Raw genomic sequence first — 27,980 nt, 5'->3', positions numbered from 1 at the left:
TAAAGGAGTGTACTCATTCAGTTTGTAAAATCGACAGGCATTATTCTCTGTCAAGAAGGGTTCCAGACATCTGGGATGGATTTGTTTAATTTTAGGTCGCTTGTCATTTTGCTGTCAGCAGCTGGTAAGATTAATGAATATATCAATTATTGTTAGCCCTACATGTAATAGTGAACCGAAGAAAAAAATGTTTGGAGATGTGTTGGGTGGGTTAGGTTTTGGAGGCGCAATCTGAAGGCGCATTGATGTGGTTCTAGTAGAACGCCTTTTCAGGCCAATATTATAGGCTACCATTACAAACATTTATTCATAGTTTTTACTAGTGCATTGCATATAGCTTGCTTCCTTGATGTATATCACACACTTATATGTTGAAGTGAACACCTGTATTCAAACCGGTTTCTCTCAGGATGCTGCAACGGGCAGAGCGTACTGCCCGCAGGCCCGTTGGAGGGAGTACAGGGAAAGAACGTCACGTTCAAAACCCTCATCATGCCCACAGATGTAGGCGACTTTATCACAGTATCTTGGAATTTCAACGGTGGTAGTGGACTTGTACCCGTTGTCACTTCTGCGCCCAAAGGAGAGACAGTTGGCGCTGGCTACGCAGGAAGAGTGTCACTGAATTCATCCACCGGTGTATTGAAGCTGGGGCCCTTGACGGCGAAGGATAGCGGGGACTATGCGGTGACCATGGTCACAAGTGCTGCAGTACAGCGCACAGGTGTAACGGCGCTCAAAGTTCTAGGTGAGTAAGACGTTGATTGTGCATAAAAGACGTTAATTGAATGCGTAAATGTCCCGAAGTAGCCAACACATTTAGGCATATGTTTGCCAAAATCAACTTCGTTATTTACAACCAACTGTTTTCGTCTACTCTATTTATTTCCAAGTAGGCCCTACCCCACAAATACCTTTTGATGTATAATTCCCTAATACTGATTCAACCGAGTTTATTGATTAAATATGTAAAAGGAAAAAACTCTCAAAGTGAGAAATAAACCGAAAAGGTGCTTCGAAGCCTATATGTTCAGGGCTTTGAATTATATCCATCTTTAGGTTGTGGCCCTGTTGCTTGGAAAACGAACATTCTAACCTACTACCATGCTCTAGAAATATGGGATGGAGTTATGTCACTGGCGTTATACTGTATTGCTACAGACCTTGGCCTGCCTTTGGCAATGTGTGTGTCTGTGATGGCACAAGGCATTTCATGGATTAATGCTTATCCATTCCAATATCTCAAATTAGTTTAGCCATATCTCAGCTAGACACCTACACCGCACTGCCTTCAGAAAGTATTCATACTCCTTGACTTATTCCACATTTTGTTGTGTTACAGCCTGAATATGTTTTCTCTCTCACCCATCTACACACAATACCCCATAATGACAGTGAATATCTACATTTATATTAGTATTCCCACCCTTGAGTCAATACTTTGTAGAAGCACCTTTGGCAGCTACTGTATTACAGCTGTGAGTCTTTCTGGGTAAGTCTCTAAGAGATTTCCACACCTGGATTGTACAATATTTGCCCATTACTCTTTTCAAAATTCTTCAAGCTCTGTCAAATTGGTTGTTGATCATTTCTAGACAACCTTTTCCAGGTCTTGCCATAGATTTTCCAGTAGATTTAAGTCAAAACTGTAACTCGGCCACTCAGGAACATTCACTGTTTTCTTGGTTAGCAACTCCAGTGTAGATTTGGCCTTGTGTTTTAGGTTATTGTCCTGCTGAAAGTTGAATTAATCTCCCAGTGTCTGGTGGAAAGCAGACTGAACCAGGTTGTCCTCTAGGATTTTGCCTGTGCTTAGCTACATTCTGTTTTTTGATATGACGTGTTAAGAATTATAATTTGTATGATATGTTACGAATTGCAAGGCTAGGGGTTAAGGTTAGGAGTTAGGTTAAAAAGTTAAGGTTGGGGGAAGGATTAGCAAACATGCTAAGTAGCTAAAAAAAAAGTAGCATGTAGTTGCAAAGTTGCTAATTAACTCAAATTCTAAAGTTGTCCGTAATGAGATTCGAACACGCAACATTCAGGTTGCTAGATGTTCACGTTATACGCCCACCCATCCACCCTAATTACATTTTTTGTCTTAAGTAACCTTCTGCCTTATGTAACCATACAAAATCTATCATATCATACTGATTTGATTGTCACAGATGTACGTTTATTATATTACGTCTAGTCTATGAGACCAGGCATTACACTGATTTAAAAAAACTCTGTCGACTTCCTCTGTGACAACAACCCCCCGGGGAAAAAAAAATAAATAGGGGTATGGTTGTTGAGAATCAAAGGACCATGAATGTAATAAGAAACCTTAGGTGCTGGCTTAAGGCCGTGTAGCAACCACTACAGCATGTTCGGTCAGAACAAGGATGAGGCGGATGTCCAGGTTAAGAAGGGTTTCATGGCAAAAGATAGCCACATTCACACCGGTGTCACACACAGCTGACCACTCATGGTTCAGATAACTGAGAATCATGTCCACTGAGAACTGACCTTAACTATGGTTCTGAAAGGAAAGAGGGGAAAGAAAACAGGCTATAGCACTGCTATAAATAAAGGTTAAATAAATCAAATTAAAATATATATGAATAATATGAATGACATGGCTATAAGCTAGCGCAGGTTAAGTATAAAAAAGGAAAGGCTATACACTACAGCAGCATTTAACATTTGTATTAGTATTTATTTTTCGCATACTGGTTTGTAATTAAGGCACATGAAAGTTCACATGTTACAGAAGGCATTTCTGCCTCCAACAAATGCATTTTTGATGAAAAAAAAAACATATCTTTTTTTTATACTTTCAAATGCTTCTCCTTTAAAGTAATAACGTCCGTCGTCCGCCAACCCATTTGCATGCTGCGTCACATATTCAACGCTGGAAGGATGGCAGTGACGAGTCAGAACTAGGGAAACAGTTTACAAGTAAACTGGACTTTCAGGTTTATGGCAAAGTGTAAAACCAGTAAGAGGTCATATACCATTTTGTTAGGTCAGATTAGAATGACCCCTGTGTATTTTTGGCCAGTTAAACGGAAATGTATTTTATGACATCACAGCCATTGAATGATCACTTGTTCAGTTCACAACATGTTCAGAAAGCCTTTGCTGCCAACCTGTTGTTTACTTTTCATTAGTTGAATGCTTTCGCTCCCTTCCCCCTTAGCCTTAGAGTACAGCTTCATTAATATGCCATTCTCCCCTCCCTCTGCCTCAAAACTCAAGCACTGATAACAATTACCCTGACACCCCATGCCCTCTTTGCCATCACCTCTTCCTCCCATTCACCCTCCTCTACCTCCTCCCTCCCCTCTTCAGAACCGGTCACTGTCGTGACCATCAATTCCAACCTGAATGAAGCGGTCGAGTTCAACAGCACTGTGGTCTTGACCTGTTCGGCCAAAGGCTCCTTCCTCACGTACAAGTGGCTCAACGGCACCGCCCCGCTGGTGGCTGACGGGAATCATGTGACTTTGAGTGCAAACGCAACAGTGCTAACCGTGGCTGGAGTGTTCAGGAAGGATCTGGTCGGACCCATCTACTGCACAGCCTCCAACAAATTAGAGAGCGATACCAGTGCTCCCTTCAACCTCACTGTCAGCTGTAAGTACATATGTTCTTATAGCCTGGTCTCCCATCTGTTTGAGCTGTCCTACTCCTATGGTCATTGTTAGAAAGACAGCACAAACAGATCTGGGACCAGGCTAATATTCCTATCCATTGATTCCGCTCACGCCTCTGCAAGGCTATCTGAAAGGTTCAGGTGGCGTCTAGTTTAGAGTCTTAGGAGGCTTTGTGTGACTTGGGACACTCCCAGTAGGGGTTTCTACACCCAACTCTTCTGTTTACACCCTGCCTGTGGTCCGACGGTTATGCTGATTTACCCTTTTCAAGAGAGTTGAAATCACGGCAACATTTTCTTTGTCAATTTTATCAACATGTAGATATGATATTGAGCAGTAGATCAATTTGTTTGTGTGACGGCTTTAGAATAAGTCATGCCAGCCATTTGCTATATTGTAACAGGTAGAGGCTGCTGATCTAAATCAGCCAGCCAGCTCAGGGTAGTACAATGCAGGTGACAGGAAAATGCAGGTCAGATAAGATCCACATTTCATCAAAGCCCATCTGAGTAGAGCACCTGGGAGGGGATAGGCCAGGGCATGGCTTGTTTTCGTTAAGATTTTAATGAGCTGCTACATTGTGGTTTGCAGCCTTACTCCTAAGCCTACATTTAAAAAAAATGTTGTCTGGACCAAACTCCAATATACCTAACTCGCATATATTTGCAGATGGGCCAGAAAACATCGCCATGACTGTCACCCCCACGGCTGAGGTCCAAAAGAAGGGTTCCAACATTACATTGACCTGCTCAGCCCAGTCTAGCCCTGCGGCTGTGATTCAGTGGATCCACAATGGAGTCCCGCTCAATGTGATGGGCCCCAAGCTGGTACTGGCCAACATTGCCGAGGCACAGAGTGGAAACTACTCCTGCATGGCCAGCAATGCCAAAACCTTGCGATACCTGGAATCCACCACAGCCAAGTTCACTGTAGTAGGTGAGTAGAAGAACCACAAGAGCCAATGGGAAATCAAGGTTTTGTACATGGATAGGAAGGGTGCTTTAGCAAATACAAAGGGGAACCATGGACAGTATACTGGTAAAGACCTAGAGAGTCAAATCTTAGTCTAATGGAAAGCAAAGTAGGGAAACTGGTTGTTGCATTCAGTTGAGCTACAGTATTCTTCTGAGGTTCTTGTCAGTAACATATTTTTCAGATGTTACACTCATTTTATTTTATTAGACTTATAGACTGACTTGATCTTGTTTAACTAATTACAAGGAAGTTGTTATTAGTTGTTATTACCCGTTCTCCATTTAATGGTGAATATTTAATTGAAAAGGTTTGTTGCAGCCAAATCGACACTTTTAAAACAGTTTCTGTATCTGTAAGATAAAGAATGTCATTAGTCCTCCAGCCCTGCCTCAAAGAGATGGTATCATCCTTATTAAGCTAATACCATGAACAGACAGACTGAAACCTGTTTCTTGGCTTCGCACCCAGAAGGCATAACACCGAACACTGAATGGATTCCATATGATTTTTAAGCCTACGGTACAAGTTTCAAACCCAGTGACCTCGTATCATGGCAACTTTGTACGTTCCCTTGTAGGTTTTTAAAGCTTGTGAAGTATGTGCTGCATACCATACAGTACAAAGAGTGCATGGCCCTCGGTGTGTACTGAAACTGTTTACAACAGGAGACAGACAGTCTACCATGTTGTGAGTGACTAAAACCTGCTCGGATGGGGGGGGGGGGGGTCTTTCAAAATGCCTGGAGTCTTTGAGCCGTGTGTTTTTTTTTCAAAGGAAGAGAGATTGTGGGATGTGGGGGGGGGGCTGATTGCTTGCTCATTAGCAGTCGTTTCAGTCGTTCTATGAATGCTCCCCTCAACTTGGTAAACAGTAGTGACCTCAAGTCCAGTTATTCCGTCATGAATCATAGTGACACATTTTACTTGTAATGACTGACCAAAGCTGAGGAAATAAGAATTTGCCTCTGGAAATGTTTGCCTTCAAAGCCTAACACGTATTGGCCAATACGTATTGATTAGGCAGTTTTGAGTCACCTTTGAGGGCCATGAACTTTGTGTTTAAAATATACTGCTCCAAAAAATAAAGGGAACACTTAAACAACACATCCTAGATCTGAATGAAAGAAATAATCTTATTAAATACTTTTTTCTTTACATAGTTGAATGTGCTGACAACAAAATCACACAAAAATAATCAATGGAAATCCAATTTATCAACCCATGGAGGTCTGGATTTGGAGTCACACTCAAAATTAAAGTGGAAAACCACACTACAGGCTGATCCAACTTTGATGTAATGTCCTTAAAACAAGTCAAAATGAGGCTCAGTAGTGTGTGTGGCCTCCACGTGCCTGTATGACCTCCCTACAACGCCTGGGCATGCTCCTGATGAGGTGGCGGATGGTCTTCTGAGGGATCTCCTCCCAGACCTGGACTAAAGCATCCGCCAACTCCTGGACAGTCTGTGGTGCAACGTGACGTTGGTGGATGGAGCGAGACATGATGTCCCAGATGTGCTCAATTGGATTCAGGTCTGGGGAACGGGCGGGCCAGTCCATAGCATCAATGCCTTCCTCTTGCAGGAACTGCTGACACACTCCAGCCACATGAGGTCTAGCATTGTCTTGCATTAGGAGGAACCCAGGGCCAACCGCACCAGCATATGGTCTCACAAGGGGTCTGAGGATCTCATCTCGGTACCTAATGGCAGTCAGGCTACCTCTGGCGAGCACATGGAGGGCTGTGCGGCCCCCCAAATAAATGCCACCCCACACCATGACTGACCCACCGCCAAACCGGTCATGCTGGAGGATGTTGCAGGCAGCAGAACGTTCTACGCGGCGTCTCCAGACTCTGTCACGTCTGTCACGTGCTCAGTGTGAACCTGCTTTCATCTGTGAAGAGCACAGGGCACCAGTGGCGAATTTGCCAATCTTGGTGTTCTCTGGCAAATGCCAAACGTTCTGCGCGGTGTTGGGCTGTAAGCACAACCCCCACCTGTGGACGTCGAGCCCTCATACCACCCTCATGGAGTCTGTTTCTGACCGTTTGAGCAGACACATGCACATTTGTGGCCTGCTGGAGGTCATTTTGCAGGGCTCTGGCAGTGCTTCTCCTGCTCCTCCTTGCACAAAGGCGGAGGTAGCGGTCCTGCTGCTGGGTTGTTGGCCTCCTACGGCCTCCCCCACGTCTCCTGATGTACTGGCCTGTCTCCTGGTAGCGCCTCCATGCTCTGGACACTACGCTGACAGACACAGCAAACCTTCTTGCCACAGCTCGCATTGATGTGCCATCCTGGATGAGCTGCACTACCTGAGCCACTTGTGTGGGTTGTAGACTCCGTCTCATGCTACCACTAGAGTGAAAGCACCGCCAGCATTCAAAAGTGACCAAAACATCAGCCAGGAAGCATAGGAACTGAGAAGTGGTCTGTGGTCCCCACCTGCAGAACCACTCCTTTATTGGGAGTGTCTTGCTAATTGACTATAATTTCCACCTGTTGTCTATTCCATTTGCACAACAGCATGTGACATTTATTGTCAATCAGTGTTGCTTCCTAAGTGGACAGTTTGATTTCACAGAAGTGTGATTGACTTGGAGTTACATTGTGTTGTTTAACTGTTCCCTTTATTTTTTTGGCATTCGTTTTCCAACACTTATTAGTCTGGAAAGAAGACGTCAAGATAAACAAGACGGTGGTTTCTCCTGTTCCACCTGTTCACCTGGTCCAAAACAAAAACACAAACTTGGCCTTAGTCTCACTTTCAAGTGGTCTAGCATGACAGTGAGCATGTTAATTGCATTATCTATTCATGTAGGTCATTTGGTTTTGCTTGGTTGACAAGTTTTTGGTACATCAGCCCATTCAAAGACTCATTGTAAAATAACATTTTATTTGATGTCACATTTTATGGAAACATGGCCTGGTATAAGCTGTACAGTGATATTGTATAGTAGCTACCCACAGACGTCAAATCAACGTCTATTCCATGTTGGTTCAACGTAATTTCCCTGACATGATGTGGAAACAACGTTGATTCAACCAGTGTGTGCCCAGTGTTCAGATGTAATGTCATTAAGGTATAATGAAAGTACAATGTCTTCCAATTTAGTAGGCATCGTTAAATCCATCCAACTAAAATCGAATGAAGAGTTCATCAAGCTTCACGGGGTTTGTCAAGCTTCACGGGGTTTGTCAAGCTTCATGGGGTTCATCAAGCTTCATATATTCTAAATACTTTGTGGGTCTAGTACTCTGTAATTGTGAGTGAAACAAGCTGTTATCATCTGGTCCGCGTAAACCCTAACTCCATTTGTCCTCTGTGTTTGTAGAGGCCATATCGGGCACTAAGATCACAGGCCCCAATGGAACGCTCGTTGCCGGTAACAGCACGGCCACCCTGATCTGCCAGGCAAGTGCCGGCACCGCCGGCACCCGAGTGTGGCTGAAGAATGGCGTGGCTCTGTCTCCTAGCAACAGGGTCGTGGTCTCGGCAGACAAGAGCTCGGTCACGATCAAGCCAGTGCAGAAGGAGGACAGTGGGGAGTACCAGTGCAAGCTGACCAATGCTGTGAACACAGACTCTGCCAGTCTCAAGATAGGGGTAAACTGTGAGTATTTGCCCCCTGACCTCTACACTGACCATTAACACCAACGAACGAAGTTAACTTTATATTTTGTTGTATGTTCATAATGTTACCGTATCCAAAAAGAAAAGCGTTGTGTTTCACTGAAATCCACGATAAACTGTCTGAATGCTACAGTGTAGTATTATTGAGGTCGGAATGGCCAAATCCAGGTGAATTTCAGGTATAAATTCTCCTTTTCTGTGTCTCAGTTGGTCCTGAGGCTGTGTCGGTGAAGGGGGATACTGCCGTAGAGGTGAATGACCGTGTCACGCTGAAGTGTACCTCAGTCTCCCTCCCTGCTGCCACCTACACCTGGAAGTTCAACGGGACGCGGACCGACGTGATGACAGCCGAGTACATCATCGAAGCCGCTGTGTACAAGAACACTGGGATTTACACTTGTGAAGCCAGCAACGCCATCACCGGGTTGAGCACTGCCGTTGCCCACAAGCTGTCCGTCAAAGGTTTGATAGTGGAGGCTATAAGAGTATTCCACCATTTGGCACCATGGTTCTTAGGATGTCTTCTCACCCTAACTTTTGTTGGGATATTCTACTCATAAATCATGTACGGTAGCACTGTACACATTTATCTCAGATGAAGCTGTTGCATTACTTTGAGATGTTCTGATGATGACGATGATGATGATGATAAATGATAGATTGTTCTTGTGATTCCTCAGAGGAGGGAACACTGGATAATGGTCTGACGGGCGGGCAGGTCACTGGGATCATCATCGGCGTGATTATCGCCCTAGGGGCCATCATCGGTGGAGTTCTCTACATGAGACGGAAAAAAAGACAGTGAGTTCTCTTGGTTTTACCTTTGATCCACTTATGCTATTCCATAAAAGACAGTATGTCTTTGCAGACACAGCTGTTGCGTGTAATGACACCCAATTCTTCACCGTCTCTAAGTGCCCTTCCTGTGAATCTCCAGTCCTCGCTTCATTCCTCTCATTCTTTGGCATCCTAGAACTTGTACACCCGGTTCTTACCAAGTATCTTCACTTTGTTCGTAGCAGTCATATTCTCTGCACTTCCAAAGCCCTATTTTAGCAAACTCTTTGTAGCTTTTCATTTGCCTCAACACAGCTAAAGATACTGTTTTTTGGGGGGGATTTACAGCAAGGTTTCATATGGAACTCCAAAGTGTCATTTCTGATCAATCGTCTCACCAAAGTGAAAGTGATGCAAACGACCACATCCTCTGAGTTACCTGCCAGTGGGTTCAGGAATCGTTATCTTAAAGCAAAGAACAAACAGTTTAGTCAAGGCAGACACAGGCTGACACGCCTCGCACATTCCGGCATTTGGCAACAGTAATCTATGATAACACCCCTTCTGAACAAACCAGAAAGGGAGGAATATACCACAGATGTCATTGCTCACAGTTTTGCGTCAAAACCCTTTTTCTCATTGGAACTCTGTTGATGTAGTACACGTTCACATTCTCATTCCTCTCCCATTCCTCGCTAATAAGAGTGTTGTCAGGCAGAGCAGATAAAAAAGTTACCTGATGGGACAGAGATCACTGGAGGTCACGCGTACTGTACCTGCAGAGCACGGACTACAACCACCGCTCCAAGGTTCAGAGTTTGTCTCCCTGCTCCTCATTATCCGTATCTGACAAACTCGAAATTGATATTTGAGGCTATTGTTCCTTGACGGCGTTCGCACTCCTGGAGGTCTTAGACAGGAAACTGTCTGTATCCATTGACTAAGAATGTCAGGTTTGGATCATTGGCAGGCAATTATTGTAAGGTTGTCAATGGAAAAAACGGAACTCTGTAAGTGAAGATGAACTATTGGGATCGCTCACTTAATATTTCCCATTTACCTTGCCGATTTCCAGAGTGTGCCTGCAAATACATTCCTTGAAATAGTTTTTGTTTCATTAGTAGACGTCGTACAAAGTAGTATTAAGTATATCAGCTTTTTGTGCTTGTGGCCAGTAGAAAATAAAGAATGGGGGTGTGCGTAAAGGTTCAAAACAAGGAAAGGGAAATAAAGTTACAGGGATTACTGATGCAAAGACCAACCGCCTTCATCCAGTCAGGAAGATCAGCCTCCAGATAACCAACCAGCATAACACGCATTTCCCCCAAAGTGCAGACTTCCTACTGGATAACTAACAAGCTGATAAAAAGCAGAAGATACAACATTGTACTTGAGTTCCCTTTATTGTCGTGTTTACAGCCGGTGAACAAGGGGAATGCAGTGTGGCGTTAAAAGTAGGCTTGGTTGGTTACGTTTAGACAACCCTGTGTGCACAGCTGGGTTCACACAGACGCACACCTGTTTTAGATGAGGTAGGGACTGGCAGGTTCAAAGCCCGAAACACCATACTGTTCCTGATTAGTGTGATAGGTGACTGGCAAATTGGTGCACGGCAGGCCAAGCCCCTATGTAAAATGGGGGGGGATTAGCGATTATAGGTGCTGATAGTGTAGGTTTCTGGAAAAAGGCACTGTCTTTATAGGGAACAGATTATTTTCTCCGGTAGAGGATATAAATAGATGTATGTCTTGGGTGTACACTGAATTTGTTTAACCATGTTCTGATATACGTTACTGGACACTTTTACAGAGTATCCAATGATTGATTAAATCAACTAAGATATGATTCCGTTGATATACCATGACATGTATACAGTAGATAACTGTGATGCGTCACAGATAAACCACTGCCAAAGACCTGCATGTATTTATACTGGTTCGCTCTCCTCATTCTGCCTGGCCTTGTCAGCCTGGATCAACGCTGTGGGTTTCAGTATTTCGAAAACACAGTCGGACCACATTCCAACACTCTCTCTAGCCTCACACTCAGGAGAGGAAGATTCCATCTCAACAGGGGGGGTCCGCCTCTTTTCGCCCCTCTCTGAATCACCTTAAGATAACAAGCTGTCGGGGCGTGGTGGCCCCGGGCAGTGGAACGGACACTTCCAGCCGAGCTTAAGCCCCTCTCCTCACTTCAGATTCAGAGTATTTAATCGTCACGTACAGTGTTGCAGGTGTGATTGTAGGGTACAGTGAAAATCTTAGTCTTAGAGCTCCAACATGCAGGGCTAAGTGAAATAAAATAATGGAAAATGGTAATAAAAAACCACATTAGAAATAGAAATAGCGCTATATGCATAATAACAACTGTGGCGGTGATAAATAAATAAATGAAGTAGCAGGTAGCTGACTAGTGGTGGCTATTCAGCAGTCTGATGGTCTGAGGGTAGAAACGTTCCGTTTTTGAGACGATGCTCCTCTACTGCCCGTGTCTGAGTGATTGAAGCGGGGAGAACAGGGCGTGGCTTGGGAGGATGGGGACCCTGATGATCTTCTTGGCCTTCCTGCATCACCTGGTGTTGTAGGTGTCCTGTAGGACAGACGGTGTGCGTTCGGCTGCACGCATCACCCTCATAAGAGCCTTGCTATCCGCAGCAGTGGAGTTGCCGTACCAGGCTGCGATGCAGCTCGACAGTATGCACTCAATGGCGCTCCTGTAGAACACTGTGAGGGCCCTCGAGGACAGGCCAAATTTCTTCAGTATCCAGAGGTTGAAGACTCATCACGTCGGTCAGCGCCCCATTGAACTTCCAGGTGTAGGTGGCAGCAGGGAGGGAGACTGAGGTACACTTCAGCGTGACACGGTCTCTTACCTCTACATGATCCCCCTTCACAGGACCCAGTTGCATAGGGAGGAGTTCAGACCCAGGGCTGTGAGCTTTGTAATGAGCTTATAGGGCACTATGGTATTGAAGGCCGAGCTCTGGTCGATGAACAGCATCCTCACATATGTGACCAACCGGCTCAATCTTATGTAGCAAAATTTGAAATTGTGTTTTTTACATTAGATAAAAGTAGTGACTCAGAGCTACAAAATGGTATATCATACACTACAGTTGAGGAACAATGGGAAAGTAATTCTGCTTTGAAAGTTGATAAACTTGTAACCTCACTTTGGAGAAAATGGCCCTTGAATGTTTTGGTACACCGACGTGTGACTCTTCAACCTCTTCTTTGTCTACACCCATTCATTATCGTTCACACCCTCTTAAGCTTCAGCCCCACCCAGCTCTTTAAGGATTCACATGTGAGGCCATGTAGTAAACAACCAAATATTTCAAGACTGAAGGCTGGTTTATACTACGGGTGTGTTCATAAATTCAATCTGGAGTGCCAGAGCGTGCTCAGAGTGCGCTCTGGGCGTTCGTAAATTTGTCGCGTTGTCCGTTCGTAAATTCCGAGCATTTTGCTCTCGGAGCGTTCAGAGCGCATACTGGACGCTCTGGCCTAGGAGTAGGGTTAATCTGAGCGTTCTGACCTAACAACAACAGTCAAGCACCCACACTAACTGACTAACGTTGGCTAGCTTGCTAGCTACTTCCAGACACAAATGAGGGAACACCTCACTCTGACCATTTTACTCACCCTAGCAGAGCTGGTTAGGCTGTTTTTATGTTGGTGACTGCAACTCTGCTTCTGGCAACAATTTAATTAAGCTTTTTTTGCCAATGTTTACTGACACCAGCCATATTGAACAGGTGTTGAGCGTTCGTAAATTCGTCTGTTATTCTGCTCTCTGGCACGCTCAGACGAGTGCTTTGAAATCAGACTAGATAGCCAGAGTGAATTTATCAGCTACGTCTATCAACAGTTGTTGCAGTGACATCGTTAACATTCTATTGAAATGGTTACTTGCATAGTGGAGTCTTTTGTTTAGACATGTAGCTAGCTAGCTAAACAATGAACCATAATCCCAACTCATGACTTTACTACCCTGCATGAATCTGCAGGTAGCTAACCAACCAGTTCAATGTTAGCTAGCTAACATTCGGCTATAACTAGCAATGCAAATAGCTCTGAGATATGAATAATATTACTACACAGATCATACACGTAACATTTGGTCGTGAGCCAGCCAGCTAACTTTGACTAGCTAGCTAACAGTACACTTTAACTTGAAATGAAAACAACTTTCTGACAAAATTAGAAATGTGTCATATCTGAAAATATATCTAGTTTACTATTTTGCCTGTATACATGGATGGACGCTTCTCCCTCTCTGTCACAGATGCCATGGTTGCCCTTAGTTTGAAGATGTAATCCGGAGAGAGGTGTTTTATACAACAGCCTTAAGTGTGTTCTCTTTTCAACTCCGTCTGCATATTTGCAATCAAACGCCAGAATTTTCTTCATCTCCTTAGCTACTGTATCATACTCTAATTCCACCATGCATTCCACTGATTTCAAAACTCGGTCCTCCAGAAAGTGGAGAGCAACACTTATGCAGTTCTACTACGTGATATCTTAAAAAAAATCTGCATTAGAAAGGATTACCTACACATACTGACCAGCTCAAATAGACAGAAGCGTGCTACATGGCCAATCTGAACTCATCTCTCGACATGTTCAGCCCACCCATTATCTCAGCCAATCATGGCTAGCGGGAAGGTTCCTGCCTTTTTCTGTGGCTAAACCAACTAGGCTCGTAATTTAACAATTGTATTCATATTTACAGATTGCATATAAATTTGTAATTAAGGCACATGAATGTTCACATGTTCCAGAAGGCACTTCTGCTGAAAAAAACGCATTTTGATAAAGATAAAAAGTTAACTACGTTCAAATGGCTTTCCTGTGGAGTAGTGACGCGCGACATACGCCTAGTTTCCTGAAATGAATCACATTTGCATTCCTTTTGTCCAGCTGGGTAAGGGCAGTGTGCAGTGCAATAGCGATTACATTGTCCGTGGATCTGTCAGGGCGGTAGGCTAATTGGAGAGGGACGAGTGTGTCGGGGAAGGAGGAGGTGATATGGTATTTGACTAGCCTCTCAAAGAACTTCATGATGACAGAAGTGAGTGCTACTGGTCAGTAGTCATTCTGCTCAGTTACTTTCCCTTTCTTGGGCACAGGATGAGAGTGGACATCTCGAAGCAGGTGGGTATAGAGGCCGGAGCTAGGGAGCGATTGAAAATGTCAGAACACAACAGCCAGCTGGTCTGCACATGCTCTGAGGGCACTGCTAGAGATGCCGTCTGGGCCAGCAGCCTTGCAAGGGTTAACACGTTTGAATGACTTACTTGAATGGCAGCTCAGGATCATTGTGCTCGTATCTTGAGAAAAAGGTGTTTAGCTCGGGTGGCGTTGGTGACCGTGATGTGGCTGGCTTTCTTTTTGTAGTCCATGATCGTTAGGAGCCCCTGTCACATACGCCTTGTGTCCCGACCTGCTGAATTGCTCCTCCTCTTTGTCCCTATACTTGTGTTTCGCCATCTTGATCGATCTGCGTAAGTCATATTTGTACTGTTTAACCAAACTATTGTCCGCGGTCACCTTGCTCTGTTTATAAGCAGCATCTCTCTCTTCAGATTTCGGGTACGTTTTGATAGACTAGAGGTGGACAGAGATTGAGTCAGTGGAGTTATGATTAGATAAAGAGAAGTTATGCTCTTCTTTATTGCCATCACTTGGATTTTCCCCCTTACCATGGTAGTCAATGGTGATAGGGGAGAGGCTGAGTTGAGAGCATGGTTGGAATGTCACCGTCGTGTCTGCACAGGTCTCTCGCTCTCTTCTTTTTGTCCATCTCCCTCTTCTTCTCGCCTCTTCTGTCTGTTACTGTCTTTAACTCTTTCTAACATTCTTACTCTACATTCCTCACTTCCACTTGGTTCCATCTGTCCTCGCTTACCTTCCGCTATGACTTAAAGTTTCCTCGACGCGGTTTGTCCTGAGGGACATTCCTTACGGAAGTACTCATATTTTCTGGAGACATGCCGTAATTCAGCCATAGTAGACGGGCATACCTGAAGGATCAAAGTGAAACTGCCAAGTACTCATTGTTGATATTGTAGTTATTGAGTCATCCTCTTCCTGTGTTTGTCCCCATTGTTATGTCTACTGTTCTTATCAATGGCACAAAACTAGGCTAGATGCTTTCTGAGATGAGATCACAGCATTACAAAGGTTACAGTACCTACCAACACTGCTCGTATTCGTCAGGGCATTATGGTTTGTTCATTAACCATTTCAACTCATAGGAATTGGCCTATATGGATAGGGCTAAATATAAATGTTTTTCCAGAAGAAATATGAAAACCATATGTATAACCATGGTAGCAATTAAAAGGAAACAGTTTGGAAATTTGGGGGAAATTCTTAGACTAAAGGCGAGGACAAAACAGTTAATCTGACACTAGATTGAATCTTAACATTACACTGTTGATTGTATGTGAATTTTACATTTGCTGTACTTTTTTCGCCACATTTGTTGATAACGAAATCGTAAAATACTCTGGATACATTCAGTAACATGATAAGGATATTCAAATTTGGGGTAGGTACAACATAAGACAGGAAATGAGAAGGGTTTGAGTGAGAGGTCTAACTGGAGTCTCCAAGTGGTCACACACCTCTACAGTGTCCACAGTTCCTAAGCAATTTCAATGCAATTGTATGACTCAAAGAAGAGTCTTCAACAATAAGGTGCTATTTCAAGCTCTCCTAGCTGTGTTGTCGAGGAACTAGAGCAAGCAGACTTGTAGTTGTTCAGAACAACCCAGGGTATGACGCCACGTCATCTTGTAACTGAACATCACGCATAGTGATCATAAACGTTGACAATGTACTCTATATGACATGAGTTTTATGATATGGAAATGTGAAGTGTTTGGCTTGCTTGTATGGCATAAAAGCGATATTTATTATAATCCTCAACGTCTCGTCTTTCAAAATACTTTGAGTCCTCTTTATTTACAGCATTTCCCTCATTCAGACAACAAAACATTTGCTCAAATTGCCCAGTTACAGGGAGGGATGGGGCCAAGATCTTGTCACTCAGTGTGCTCAAGTTCAGAATCGCTTTCAGTCAAAACCCATACCGTGCTGTGAAGCGGAGACCTTGAGCTCTGACGTCATGTACACTCAGTTGGCAGTTGATTAGGTACACCACCCCGTTCACGTGGCCATGGCTTGCTATATAAAGCAGGCAGACGGGCATCGAGGCATTCAGTTACTGTCGGATTGAACATTAGAATGGGAAAAACGAGTGACCTAAGTGACTGTGAGCATGGTATTATCGTCAGTGCCAGACGCGCCGATTCCAGTATCTCAGAAACGGCCGGCCTTCTGAGCTTTTCACACACGACAGTGTCTAGGGTTTACCGAAGATGGTGTGACTATCAAATAACATCCAGTCAGCGGCAGTCCTGTGGGCCGAAAAGGCTAGTTGATGAGGGGTCGAAGGAAAATGGCAAGAAACGTGCAAGCTAATGTAACAGTGTAGGTTCCGTCCCTCTCTTTGCCCCAACCTGGGCTCGAACCAGGGACCCTTGCACACATCAACAACTGACACCCACGAAGCATCGTTACCCATCGTGCCACAAAAGCCGCGGCCCTTGCAACGCAAGGGGAACAACCACTTCAGGTCTCAGAGCGAGTGACGTCACTGATTGAAACGCTATTAGCACGCACCACCGCTAACTAACTAGCCATTTCACATCGGTTACACTAACAGGCGGGCCACAAACAGTGGTGTGGCACAGTACAACAGTTGTGTGTAGAACGGCATCCCAGAACGCACAACTCGATCCTTGTCACAGATGGGCTACTGCAGCAGACGACCACACTGGGTTCCACTCATATCAGCTAAAAACGAGAAGCAGCGGCTCCAGTGGGCATGCGATCACCAACACTGGACATTTGAGGAGTGGAAAAACATTGCCTGTTCTGACGAATCCCGGTTCATCTTGCTGATGGCAGAGTCAGGATTTGCCGTAAGCAGCATGAGTCCATGGCCCCATCCTGCCTGGTGTCAATGGTACAGGATGGTGGTGGTGCTGTAATGTTGTGTGGAATGTTTTCCTGGCACACGTTTGATCCCTTGATACCAGTTGAGCAATGTTTCCATGCCTGAATAATTTAGGCTGTTCTGGAGGCAAAGGGGTGTCTGACCTGGTCCTTGATGTACGTAATAAACTGGCCACTGAGTGTATAGCATGTTACTGTAAAGCCACTGCGTTACAATTTAGGCGCTTATCAATGTCCAAATCTGCCCATTTCAACCTGTATATGGCTACAAGAGTAAAGAGCAACCTATGGGGTTTCCATCAAAGAAATTAGGAGACACAATTATTTTTAATAGCTGCCTGCTTTATATTTGTTGCTGTCATGAACTAAAATCTAGTCATTCAGGTTGTCAAAGCAAAGTTTCCATCCCCACAACGAAGCGTCTTGTTTTCTCAAATCCCTTCAAAGCGAGGTCATCATTACACTAATCGCCACTCTTTTCTTTTATGTTCTGTTTCAGGGTCGAGTCGCCATACTAGAAGAGTGCCCCGAGGAAAGCTGGTAAGCCGCTCTTTGATAACTCTATATTATCCTGAAGTTGGTTCCCTTGTCAGGCAACGCAGGCTAGCATTACCCTCTGTTGTAACAACAGTTATCAAGTCTCCACTGACCTGGGACAAGCATTTCCTTGTTGAGGACATTTTTATTGCATTGCGTTTGAGGCTATAGCTACTGTTCTGTGGTGCCGCTCCGTATCACACACATTTTACCTGAAAGGCCTTTCAGATAAGAATGTTGACTTTATACGTAGGGAGTAGGCATTAAGTCCGAGTCTGGCATAGCTACAGTAAATCAGTGTATCCATCTTTCATCTGAATGAACATGTAAGGCAAAGGTCCTCATTGCTGTTATTATTTGATTTTGGCCTATTAGCATTTTGGGGAGTTGAAGTAGAACAAAAGCCAGTAGATACTGTATAGCCAAACTATTGCCAATGTTCACCTTAGAGGACTTTCAGATGAGGGATGGTGAAAACAAGATATTCAACTTCAGAACTTGTTCTTGTGGTTGTAAGTAGCACTCAGTGGTAAGCTATGAGTTTCTTCTTCCCCACAGGAGCTATCAGCCCAAAGAATCAGCCAATTATTCCCCTCCAAGATCAATCTCTGCAGTCGGGAAGACCACTCAGGTGGAAACCTCCCCCAGGTCTGTCCAGCCGTACAAGATATTCATCAAAGTCCATATAATCCCAGGGGTCACAACATCACCCCGTCCCTAACACTCACACATCAGAAGCCATGGTCATCTCCTTTGAAAATGGTGGTGTCCTTGGGCTTGGATTGGACCAGAAAGCTCCAACACATCTATCCCATCTAACATCTATCTGTCTGTATGGACTTATTTTCCTTCACACACCTTCCCTCCTCTCCATCCATCCCATTGGCTAAGGTAAACAGCTTCCAACAGTCCCTGGGATGCTGACTCTTCCTCTTATTCCTCTGTTTTGCAAGTCATTGCTTACATCAATTTCTCCACACATTCCCAGGGAAATGAATCGCATCATAGACTTGAGCGATGGTGAGAAACTGGAGGATGATTTAGTGGTGTAATACACTGGAGTCCCATGGGACTGTAGGGCTTAGTCACTTGGTCACTCCTCACTGAGTACACTCATCAAGGCGATTGGGAAAGTATCGTCTGAATCTTTCAAACACCTGACGGACACAGGTTCGTATATCTGACGTTATCACAGACAGGTGTCTGCTTGATCCCAAGGATTGCTTTTTTTCCCTTTTCTTTTCTGTCGTTACCTCTACAAGATCTGCTAGTAAGAACTTAATGTGAAGACAGCAATGACAAGATCCAACACGCAGCAAATATTCAGGGGAGAAGAAAAAAAAGGTAGGAATGTTTTTGTGGGCAAAGACATTCTTTGGTTTTGGAGGGAAAATGTGTGTGCTTCAGGGCTGTACTACTGAGTTCTGCTATTTGCTATATTCCACTTTTGAAATGTTTTAATAATTAGGCCTTTTTTTTGTAGTTTAAATCAAAAAAATACAAAACTGTGTTTTTAGAAACGTGAATGAACAAGTGACATTTTATGTTAACTGTAACACAACCCCTTTTTACCTGCATCTTAGTTTTGTTTTTGTCACTAGTATTTATTTTGTGTATGTGACAACCGGTCATACACACCTTCAATTAGAACACACAGAACTATGGGTTAAGAGTTCTTTATCTTTTAAGTTTTCTCCCACCATTTAAAGTCAATGGGGGGTTTTGTGTTGCATGAACAGTACAGGGCAGTTACTCTGGTAGGCCTGGTAATGTTAATGTCACTTGGCTGTGGAAGGTGTTTACTCTTGTGGTTTGACCTATTCTGTTAAAACATGTAATTACATAAAGCATTCCGTATATTCAAACAGAAAGACACACACATAAAGACAGATGCACAGACACCAGAACTTGAACACAGTAACCAAATACACTGAACAAATATTTAAACGCAACATGTAAAGTGTTGGTCCCATGATTCATTAACTGAAAAAAATATTCCAGAAATGTTCCATCCACACAAAAAGCTTATTTCTCTCAAATTTTGTTCACAAATTTGTTAACATCCCTGTTAGTGAGAATTGTATCCGTTGTCAAGATAATCCATCCACCTGATAGGTGTGGCATATCAGGAAGCTGATCGAACAGCATGATCATTACACAGGTGCATCTTGTGCTGGGAACAATAAAAGGCCACTCTAAAATGTGCAGTTTTGTCACACAACCCAATGCCACAGATGTCTCAACTTTTGAGGGAGCATGCAATTGGCATGCTGACTGCAGGAATGTCCACCGAAACTGTTGTCAGAGAATTGAATAAGCCGCCTCCAACGTCGTTTTAGAGAATTTGGCAGTAACTCATTCCGATTGGCTGGGCCTGGCTCCCCAGTATGTGGGCCTATGTCACGTGGCTGCGCCCATGCCCAGTCATGTGAAATCCCTATATTAGGGCCTAATGAATTTATTTTAATTGACTGATTTTCCTTATATGAACTGTAACTCAGTAAAATCTTAGAAATTGTTGCATGTTGCGTTTATAGTTTTGTTCAGCATAGGTACATTGGTCCAAATTGGTCCTGCCACTGCGTGTAATAGTCATTAGTTTTCATAGAGATCTAAGTAAGAAACTTGATTGGCTGAGGAAGAATGAGATTGTTCCGTTTTGGTCTCGTTGGTCTAGTTCTTGAAGATAAACAGGGAGAAATGGACACCTTTACCTGGACAGTGTTTTAGTGTAGCTGAGCATTCTTATTAAAGTGATAGACCAGCTCTGATGAAAAATGGAACAGCAATAAACTGCTCCCTTTGTAAATATGATTTACTTTATGTAAATGTATACTGTAATAAATATTGTATTTTTTAGGCTTGACGTTCTGTCATCTATTTGGGGTTTCTTGCTTTATCTTAATTTGAATATTTCAATTGTCAGAAACTTTCTCAGGTTGTTTACAGAAAGGCGTATTATTCTTTAACGACTGACCAGCCTATATTCATAAATCATTTTCTCGTTGTATAGACACGCCTCTGAGATGTTTTTATTTATTCTTCTGTCCTTACTGCGATTTGCATTTGTTACAGTCTTGTTTCTTTTCAAATGGAACTTTCCTACGTATGTCTAGCTAGCCAACCCCAGTCTCTGTGTTTCCAAACAGCCAATCACACCTCTCTCTCTTTCTCTCTCTCGTTCCTGGGATTTGGAATGACAGAACATAAAGGCGTTCTTGCTGCAGTTGGTGTGTGTGTGTGCAATGGTGCTCTCCTCTCCTGCCACACCAGTCCCCCTGTTTCTTCACAGATATGCCTCAGAAAGAAAGAACGAAACGATGTAAAAACCTGCTTTAACAAGAGAATCCCTGCAGAGGACATGTGTGCTCAGGGTGGGAAATCGACACCCTGAGCTCAGGGGTGGGTTAATTAAAGCATCCATATTTTATCTGAACCATAATAGACTGGATTTGAAACCACACATTTACATTCGAACTGGATTTGATCCTCTTGCAGACACATTCATATAAAATGAGCTAACCTGTCTAGAGTAATTGGAAAGGGAATAGGAATGCACGGTTGGATGGACAGACACTACAAGGTCCAGGATGCTCTTGGTGGTGACTAGTCTAGCAGGTTCATTTGCCTTGAGTCAACAATGGCTTTTTTTTTATTTACTTTTGGTCTGGTTGGGTGTTAAAACAATGGGACAACTGTATCACTGTACTTGAATGTAAACCAAAACTCAATAAAATGTAAGTGTACAAAAATATCTCTGGATCCCTTTTAAAACTGTCTTTATGTCTTATAAGATTACACCACATCTAGGAGCTCTAGCTTTTTGTTGCCAGTGTATTAGGTTTCTTGTGTGCAAAGTGTTCTGCATGAAATCAAATATACAGAATGTGAAGTGTTTTCGAGCAATTATCTTGAAAATGAAAGCCAAGAGGAGTTTGTATAATTCTTTAATAACTTGATTGTAACATGTTTGTTGTGGCCATGCAGGTTTGAAGGCTGTTGGATGTAGGCTACCTCTACCTGACTTTCACTAACCCTGTCACTGTCAGGAAGTTGTGCCTGCCAAGGACATTAGGTCATTAAAAAAAAGTCTGCTTGGCAGATCGAGTGAGTGTCTCTCATCTCACCCATGAACAGTGTAGTCTAAATAGTCCTGTCACAAATGATGACTTTCAGGTTTTTCTCATATGTCACGGGGACAGTGCCCAGAGCTCTTGTACAAGGCAGCGCAGCCTTGAGAAAGGAGAGGGGAGGCGGTTTCAGTGCTGTGGCTATGACTCACCAACCTGACTTTCTGCAGATCAGGGCTGTCATTACCCTACTCTGTAATCACACTCACACCGGCCAATGTGTCTCCGTTTTTTATTGTTGTAGTAGACAGATTAAAATGGCTGTAACTTGTTGGTACAAGTCCAGATGTATGGAACTTCAAACTGTTCCTTTTTTATATGTGTAAGTAACTAGTGGTAAATTATATTTTGTGATGTGTGAGTCATGACCTTTAACTGTATGTGCATATCTGTCTTAGCTATGAGTGCAAATTCATGTTCCCAAGTTTACTTTCTTTTTTCTTTTTTGGGGGAGGTGTCCATCCAGCTCTCTCAATCCTCTACCGTTGCATTTAAACACTTATTCTCAACATACAGACAGATATTATTTCCTAGATATTAAAACTTGGTGCCAATTACTTCTTTACTGTCTTGCTCACAGACCTGAAACGTAACCAAACAGGTAGCATCTTCTAGATGTGAGTACCTTGGAGTGAATCCCCCTCCGCGTGCAAGGCCCAGGTGTCACGGTTGTCGTATGATGAAGCGGACCAAAGTGCAGCATGATTATCGTTCCACATATTTATTGAACTGTGAAACTATGCAATACATACAAAATAAACTGAATAAACAAAAACAACAAACCTTGACGAAGCATTAACATACACGTACTCAAAAACAATCTCCCACAAACCCAGGTGGGGAAAACACCTACTTAAGTATGATCTCCAATTAGAGACAACGATGACCAGCTGCCTCTAATTGGAGATCATCCCCAACAAAAACCCAACATAGAAAATTTAAACTAGAAAACCCCCCCGTCACACCCTGACCCACTCTACCATAGAAAATAACAGCTTTCTATGGTCAGGACGTGACACCAGGGGCCTCATTTATAAACCGTGCATACAAACTAGATCCCAAAACATGTATGCACCAGTTTTCACGCAAAAGTTGGCATTCACAAAAACTGAACTTGATGTTAAAATGTAATCATGTTCCCGCAAATTTGAGACCATGCGTACTCACAGTTTCTAGTGGTTAAAGTGTTGCATTACAAGCAGGCAAGTAGATTAGTGTTTTGTGCAAATGGGGGACATGATGGACAGGCTTATTCATAACGATAAACAGGTTAATAACAAGATGCAATCCTTTGCCGTTAGTGAGAAGAGTGAAAATCAATTTTGTTTATCTTTGCATTTTAAAATAATTAGAAATAGGCATCTATTTCCTAGGCTATTATTTATTAGATTTCCATGATCATTGCATAATAAATTCCTCACCTTCTCTGTCATGGTTTCGTACTCACGGGGTAGTACAGGCCTACAACAAGGATACCATTCGTCCCATCTCTCGTTTAATTGGACCCACTTCGCAGTAGTAACGGCTCCAGAGACGTGCTCTGACCACCAACTGTCTGTCATATGCGCGCAGGAAAATAGATCATGAGCATAGAGAAGAAAAATACATGAATGCAATTAATTGATTATTGAATCAATCAATCAAATTTATTGGTAGCCTAGTGGTTAGAGCGTTGGGCCAGTAACCGAAAGTTTGCTGGATCGAATCCCAGAGCTGACAAGGTAAAAATCTGTCGTTCCCCGGGCGCCGAAGATGTGAATTTCGATTAAGGCAGTCCCCCGCACCTCTGTGATTCAGAGGGGTTGGGTTAAATGCGTAAGACACATTTCAGTTGAATACATTCAATACCCCCCTTTCCTTTATTTATTTATAAAGCCCTTTTTACATCAGCCGATGTCACAAAGTGCTATACAGAAACCCAGCCTAAAACCCCAAACAGCAAGCAATGCAGATGTAGAAGCACGTTGGCTAGGACAAACTCCCTAGATAGGCAGGAACCTAGGAAGAAACCTAGAGAGGAACCAGGCTCTGAGGGGTGGCCAGTCCTCTTCTGGCTGTGCCGGGTGGAGATTAGTACATGGCCAAAATGTTCAACCGTTCATAGATGACCAGCAGGGTCAAATAATAATAATCACAGTAGTTGTAGAGGGTGCAACAGGTCAGCACCTCAGGAGTAAATGTCAGTTGGCTTTTCATAGCCCAGCATTCAGAGTTTGAGACCGCAGGCACGGTAGAGAGAGAGAGTCGAAAACAGCAGGTTCGGGACAAGGTAGCACGTCCAGTGAACAGGTCAGGGTTCCATAGCCGCAGACAGAACAGTTGAAACTGGACAGACAAGGAGTCATCAGGCCAGGTAGTCCTGAGGCATGATCCCAGGGCTCAGGCCCTCCAGGAGGGGAGGGAGAGAGAGTGAGAGAATTAGAGGGAGCATACTTAAATTCACACAGGACACAAGATAAGACAGGAGAATCACACCAGATATAACAGACTGACTCTAGCCCCCTAACACAAACTATTGCAGCATAGATACTGGAGGCTGAGACAGGATGGGTCGGGAGACACTGTGGCCCCGTCCGACAATACCCCCGGACAGGGCCAACCAGGGAGGTTATAACCCCACCCACTTTGCCAAAGCCAGCCCCCACACCACTAGAGGGATATCCGCAGACCACCAACTAACTACCCTGAGACAAGGCTGAGTATAGCCCACAAAGATCTTCCCCACGGCACAAATCCGAGGCGGCGCCAACCCAGACAGGAAGATCACCCACTCTAGTGATGCACCCCTCCTAGGGACGGTATGGAAGAGCACTAGTAAGCCAGTGACTCAGCCCCCGTAATAGGGTCAGAGGCAGAGAATCCCAGTGGAGAGAGGGGAACCTGCCAGGCAGAGACAACAAGGGCGGTTCGTCGCTCCAGTGCCTTTCCGTTCACCTTCGCACCCCTGGGCCAGACTACGCTCAATCATAGGACCCACTGAAGAGATGAGTCTTCAATAAAGACTTAAAGGTCGAGACCGAGTTTACGTCTCTCACATGGATAGGCAGACCATTCCATAAAAATGTAGCTCTCTAGGAGAAAGCCCTGCCTCCAGCTGTTTGCTTAGAAATTATAGGGACAATAAGGAGGCCTGTGTCTTGTAACCGTAGCGTACATGAAGGTATGTACGGCAGGACCAAATCGTTAGGAACAAGCCCATGTAATGCTTTGTAGGTTAGTAGTGAAACCTTGAAATCAGCCCTTGCCTTAACAGGAAGCCAGTGTAGGTAGAGTGACTAGCACTGGAGTAATATGATCACATTTCTTGGTTCTAGTCAAGATTCTACCAGCCGTGTTTAGCACTAACTGAAGTTTATTTAGTGCTTTATCCGGGTAGACGGAAAGTAGAGCATTGCAGTAGTCTAATCTGGAAGTGACAAAAGCATGGATTAGCTTTCTGTATCATTTTTGGACAAAAAGTTTCAGATTTTTGCAGTGTTACGAAGATGGCAAAAGGCTGTCCTTGAAATATTCTTAATATGTTCGTCAAAAGAGAGATCATGGTCCAGAGTAACGCCGAGGTCCTTCACAGTTTTATTTGAGATGACTGTACAACTATGATGGAAGCAGCTTTGTAGAACCAAAACATACACAGCCCCTGCTCAACAGACTCGAACTCGAGAACGAATCGTTTGGGGGGCTGCAGTTCGCTTACCACCTTGCCTGGCTACCTAGACTACTTGCTCCGGCCAAACGCTATGCCACGCCCACGGACGTTAGTTTCTTCTCCATAAAGAGAAGTCTGTAGAATGACAGATCATCGGATCATCGAATGACAGATCATCGGATGAGTCGTCAGGCTACTTATCACCCTCATGACAGTCCAGCAATACATTCCATCATTCACCAGTCCGGTTGCATCCACAAATAGAGCTAGTTTCAAATGAAATAAGAAATAATCTTATTTGTGTGCCTAGCAATTAATAAATGTACGTTGTTTAAAGCACATGTTTACAAGTTTCAGTCACAAATGACAGCTCCAATAAGCCCCTATAACTCTGACCTCGCTCATAGTCACAATGCGCATAGCAGATTGAGTAGCCTAGCCTACAGGGTCACTATTAGTGACACCAGGGGTCAGGATCCTGTGGGGGTTCAGTTTCCACGGAACGGGGAGAGGAAGTTTAACAGTGAAACTTGAAGTAGTGAGATTGTGCAACTCCTGCGCTATGCCTTCCTTCCCCTTATCAGGTGTTTTGAGGCTTGGTCACTCTGAAAATACTCATGGAATGTGCGTTGGGTGTGTTAATTTGTGTTGGGATGTGTATGTGTGTATGTGTGTCTACCACCGTGTCATGTATGTTGGTTGACATGTCCATTTTCTTTGTGCAGTGTCATTGTCATTTTACGTTACGTGTGTTTACAGCAGGTGTGGTGTGTGCTTGTGTATTACATAGAAGTACTACAACAACCAAACTCGGACCAACTCTCTCGATCTTCTCGACCCTAACCAGTCAGGCTTCAAGACGGGTCACTCAACTGAGTGAGAAGGGTAACTCTTCTCTGTGTCACGGAGACTCTCCGTCCTGCCAAACCTGACTGTCTCTCCTCTGTTCTCAACCTCCTAGATCTATCCGCTGCCTTCGACACTGTGAACCATCAGATTTTGCTCTCCACCCTCTCAGGGCTGGGCGTCTCAGGCTCTGCACATCTTGGACTACAGTATATTCGTAAAGTATTCAGACCCCTTGACTTTTTCCACAATTTGTTATGTTCCAGCCTTATTCTAAAATTGATTAAATAAATACAAATTAAAATTTAAAAAAAAAAATCTCATCAATCTACACACAATATCACATAATGACAAAGTGAAAACAGATTTATTTTTTGGGACAATGTCTACAGCATTGAAGGTCCCCAAGGATACAGTGGCCTCCATCATTCTTAAATGGAAGAAGTTTGGAACAACCAAGACTCTTCCTAGAGCTGGCCGCCCGGCCAAACTGAGCAATCGGGGTAGAAGGGCCTTGATCAGGGAGGTGACCAAGAAGCTGACGGTCACTCTGACAAAGCTCCAGAGTTCCACTGTGGAGATGGGAGAACCTTCAGAAGCACAACCATCTTTGCAGCAATCCACAAATCAGGCCTTTATGATAGAGTGGACAGACGGAAGCAATTCCTCAGTAAAAGGCACATGACAGCCTGCTTGGAGTTTGCCAAAAGGCACCTAAAGGCTCTCAGACCATGAGAAGCAAGATTCTCTGAAACCAATATTGAACTCTTTGGCCTGAATGCCAAGCGTCACGTCCGGAGGAAACCTGTCACCATCTCTACAGTGAAGCATTGTGGTGGCAGCATCATGCTGTGGAGGATGTTTTTCAGCGGCAGGGCCTGGGAGACTAGTCAGGATCTGCAGGGAAAAATGGAAGAAACTCCCCAAATACAGGTGTGCCAAACTTGTAGCATCATACCCAAGAAGACTCAAGGCTGTAATCACTGCCAAAGGTGCTTCAACAAAGTACTGTGTAAAGGGTCTGAATACTTATGTAAATGTAATATTTTAGTGTTTTTATTTTTACTACATTTACAAAAATTTCTGAAAAACAGTTTTTTGCTTTTGTCATTATGGGGTATTGTGTGTAGATTGAGGGAAAACATCTATTTAATCAATTTTAGAATAAGGCTGTAACATAACAAAATGTGGAAAAATTCAAGGAGCCTCAATACTTTCCGAAGGCACTGCACATTCTACCTGGCAGGCCGCTTCTACCAGGTGATGTGGAGAGGATCTGTGTCTGCACCATGTGCTCTCACTACTGGTGTCCCCCAGGGCTCGGTTCTCCGCCCTCTCCTTTTCTCTCTATACACTAAGTCACTCGGCTCTGTCATATCCTCACATGGTCTCTCCTATCATTGCTATGCGGATGACGCTCAACTACTTTCTCCTTCCCCCTTCTGACACCCAGGTGGCGACGTGTATCTCTGCGTGCCTGCTCAGCTTGGATGTCAGCCCACCACCTCAAGCTCACCCTCGACAAGACGGAACTGCACTTCCTCCTGTGGAAGGCCTGCCCGCTCCAACAGCTCTCCATCACAGTTGACAACTCCAAGTCAAGGTACAAAGGACCTTGACTTGGCCCTGGACAATCTCATTTTCAATGAGGTTGACAACTTTAATAAACGTCTTCTTCTCCAGAACCACTGAACCAATTGGCACCAAATGTTATATATAGCATTTGTACAGTATTTATGTGCCACACCACGCTCACATGAATGTTTATTG

At 43.9% G+C, this 27,980-nt stretch overlaps 1 protein-coding gene across 3 annotated transcripts; it reads left to right on the top strand.

The window, feature by feature from the left end:
- On the top strand, positions 1-27,903 carry LOC106588419 (carcinoembryonic antigen-related cell adhesion molecule 2). Of its 3 annotated transcripts, XR_006762345.1 has the most exons (11): positions 1-124; positions 410-748; positions 3,337-3,621; positions 4,311-4,577; positions 7,949-8,227; positions 8,455-8,709; positions 8,928-9,048; positions 17,551-17,591; positions 18,147-18,932; positions 26,155-26,249; positions 27,664-27,903. XR_006762345.1 is itself a non-coding variant. In XM_014177379.2 (9 exons), the coding sequence occupies exons 1-8, from the start codon at positions 76-78 to the stop codon at positions 17,567-17,569; spliced, it is 1,614 nt and encodes a 537-aa protein (XP_014032854.1). In that variant the 5' UTR covers positions 1-75; the 3' UTR covers positions 17,570-17,591; positions 18,147-21,342. The 3 variants fall into 3 exon arrangements, 1 of the variants encoding a protein (XP_014032854.1); XR_006762344.1 differs by lacking the exon at positions 26,155-26,249; XM_014177379.2 differs by lacking the exons at positions 26,155-26,249; positions 27,664-27,903 and having other exon boundaries at positions 18,147-21,342.
- The last annotated feature ends 77 nt before the right edge of the window (positions 27,904-27,980 follow it).

The sequence above is a fragment of the Salmo salar genome, chromosome ssa27 (genome assembly GCF_905237065.1).
Source record: "Salmo salar chromosome ssa27, Ssal_v3.1, whole genome shotgun sequence".
Taxonomy (NCBI): Eukaryota; Metazoa; Chordata; class Actinopteri; order Salmoniformes; family Salmonidae; genus Salmo; species Salmo salar.
Note: the sequence above shows the minus strand (reverse complement) of the source record. Positions and strands in the feature narration are given on the sequence as shown.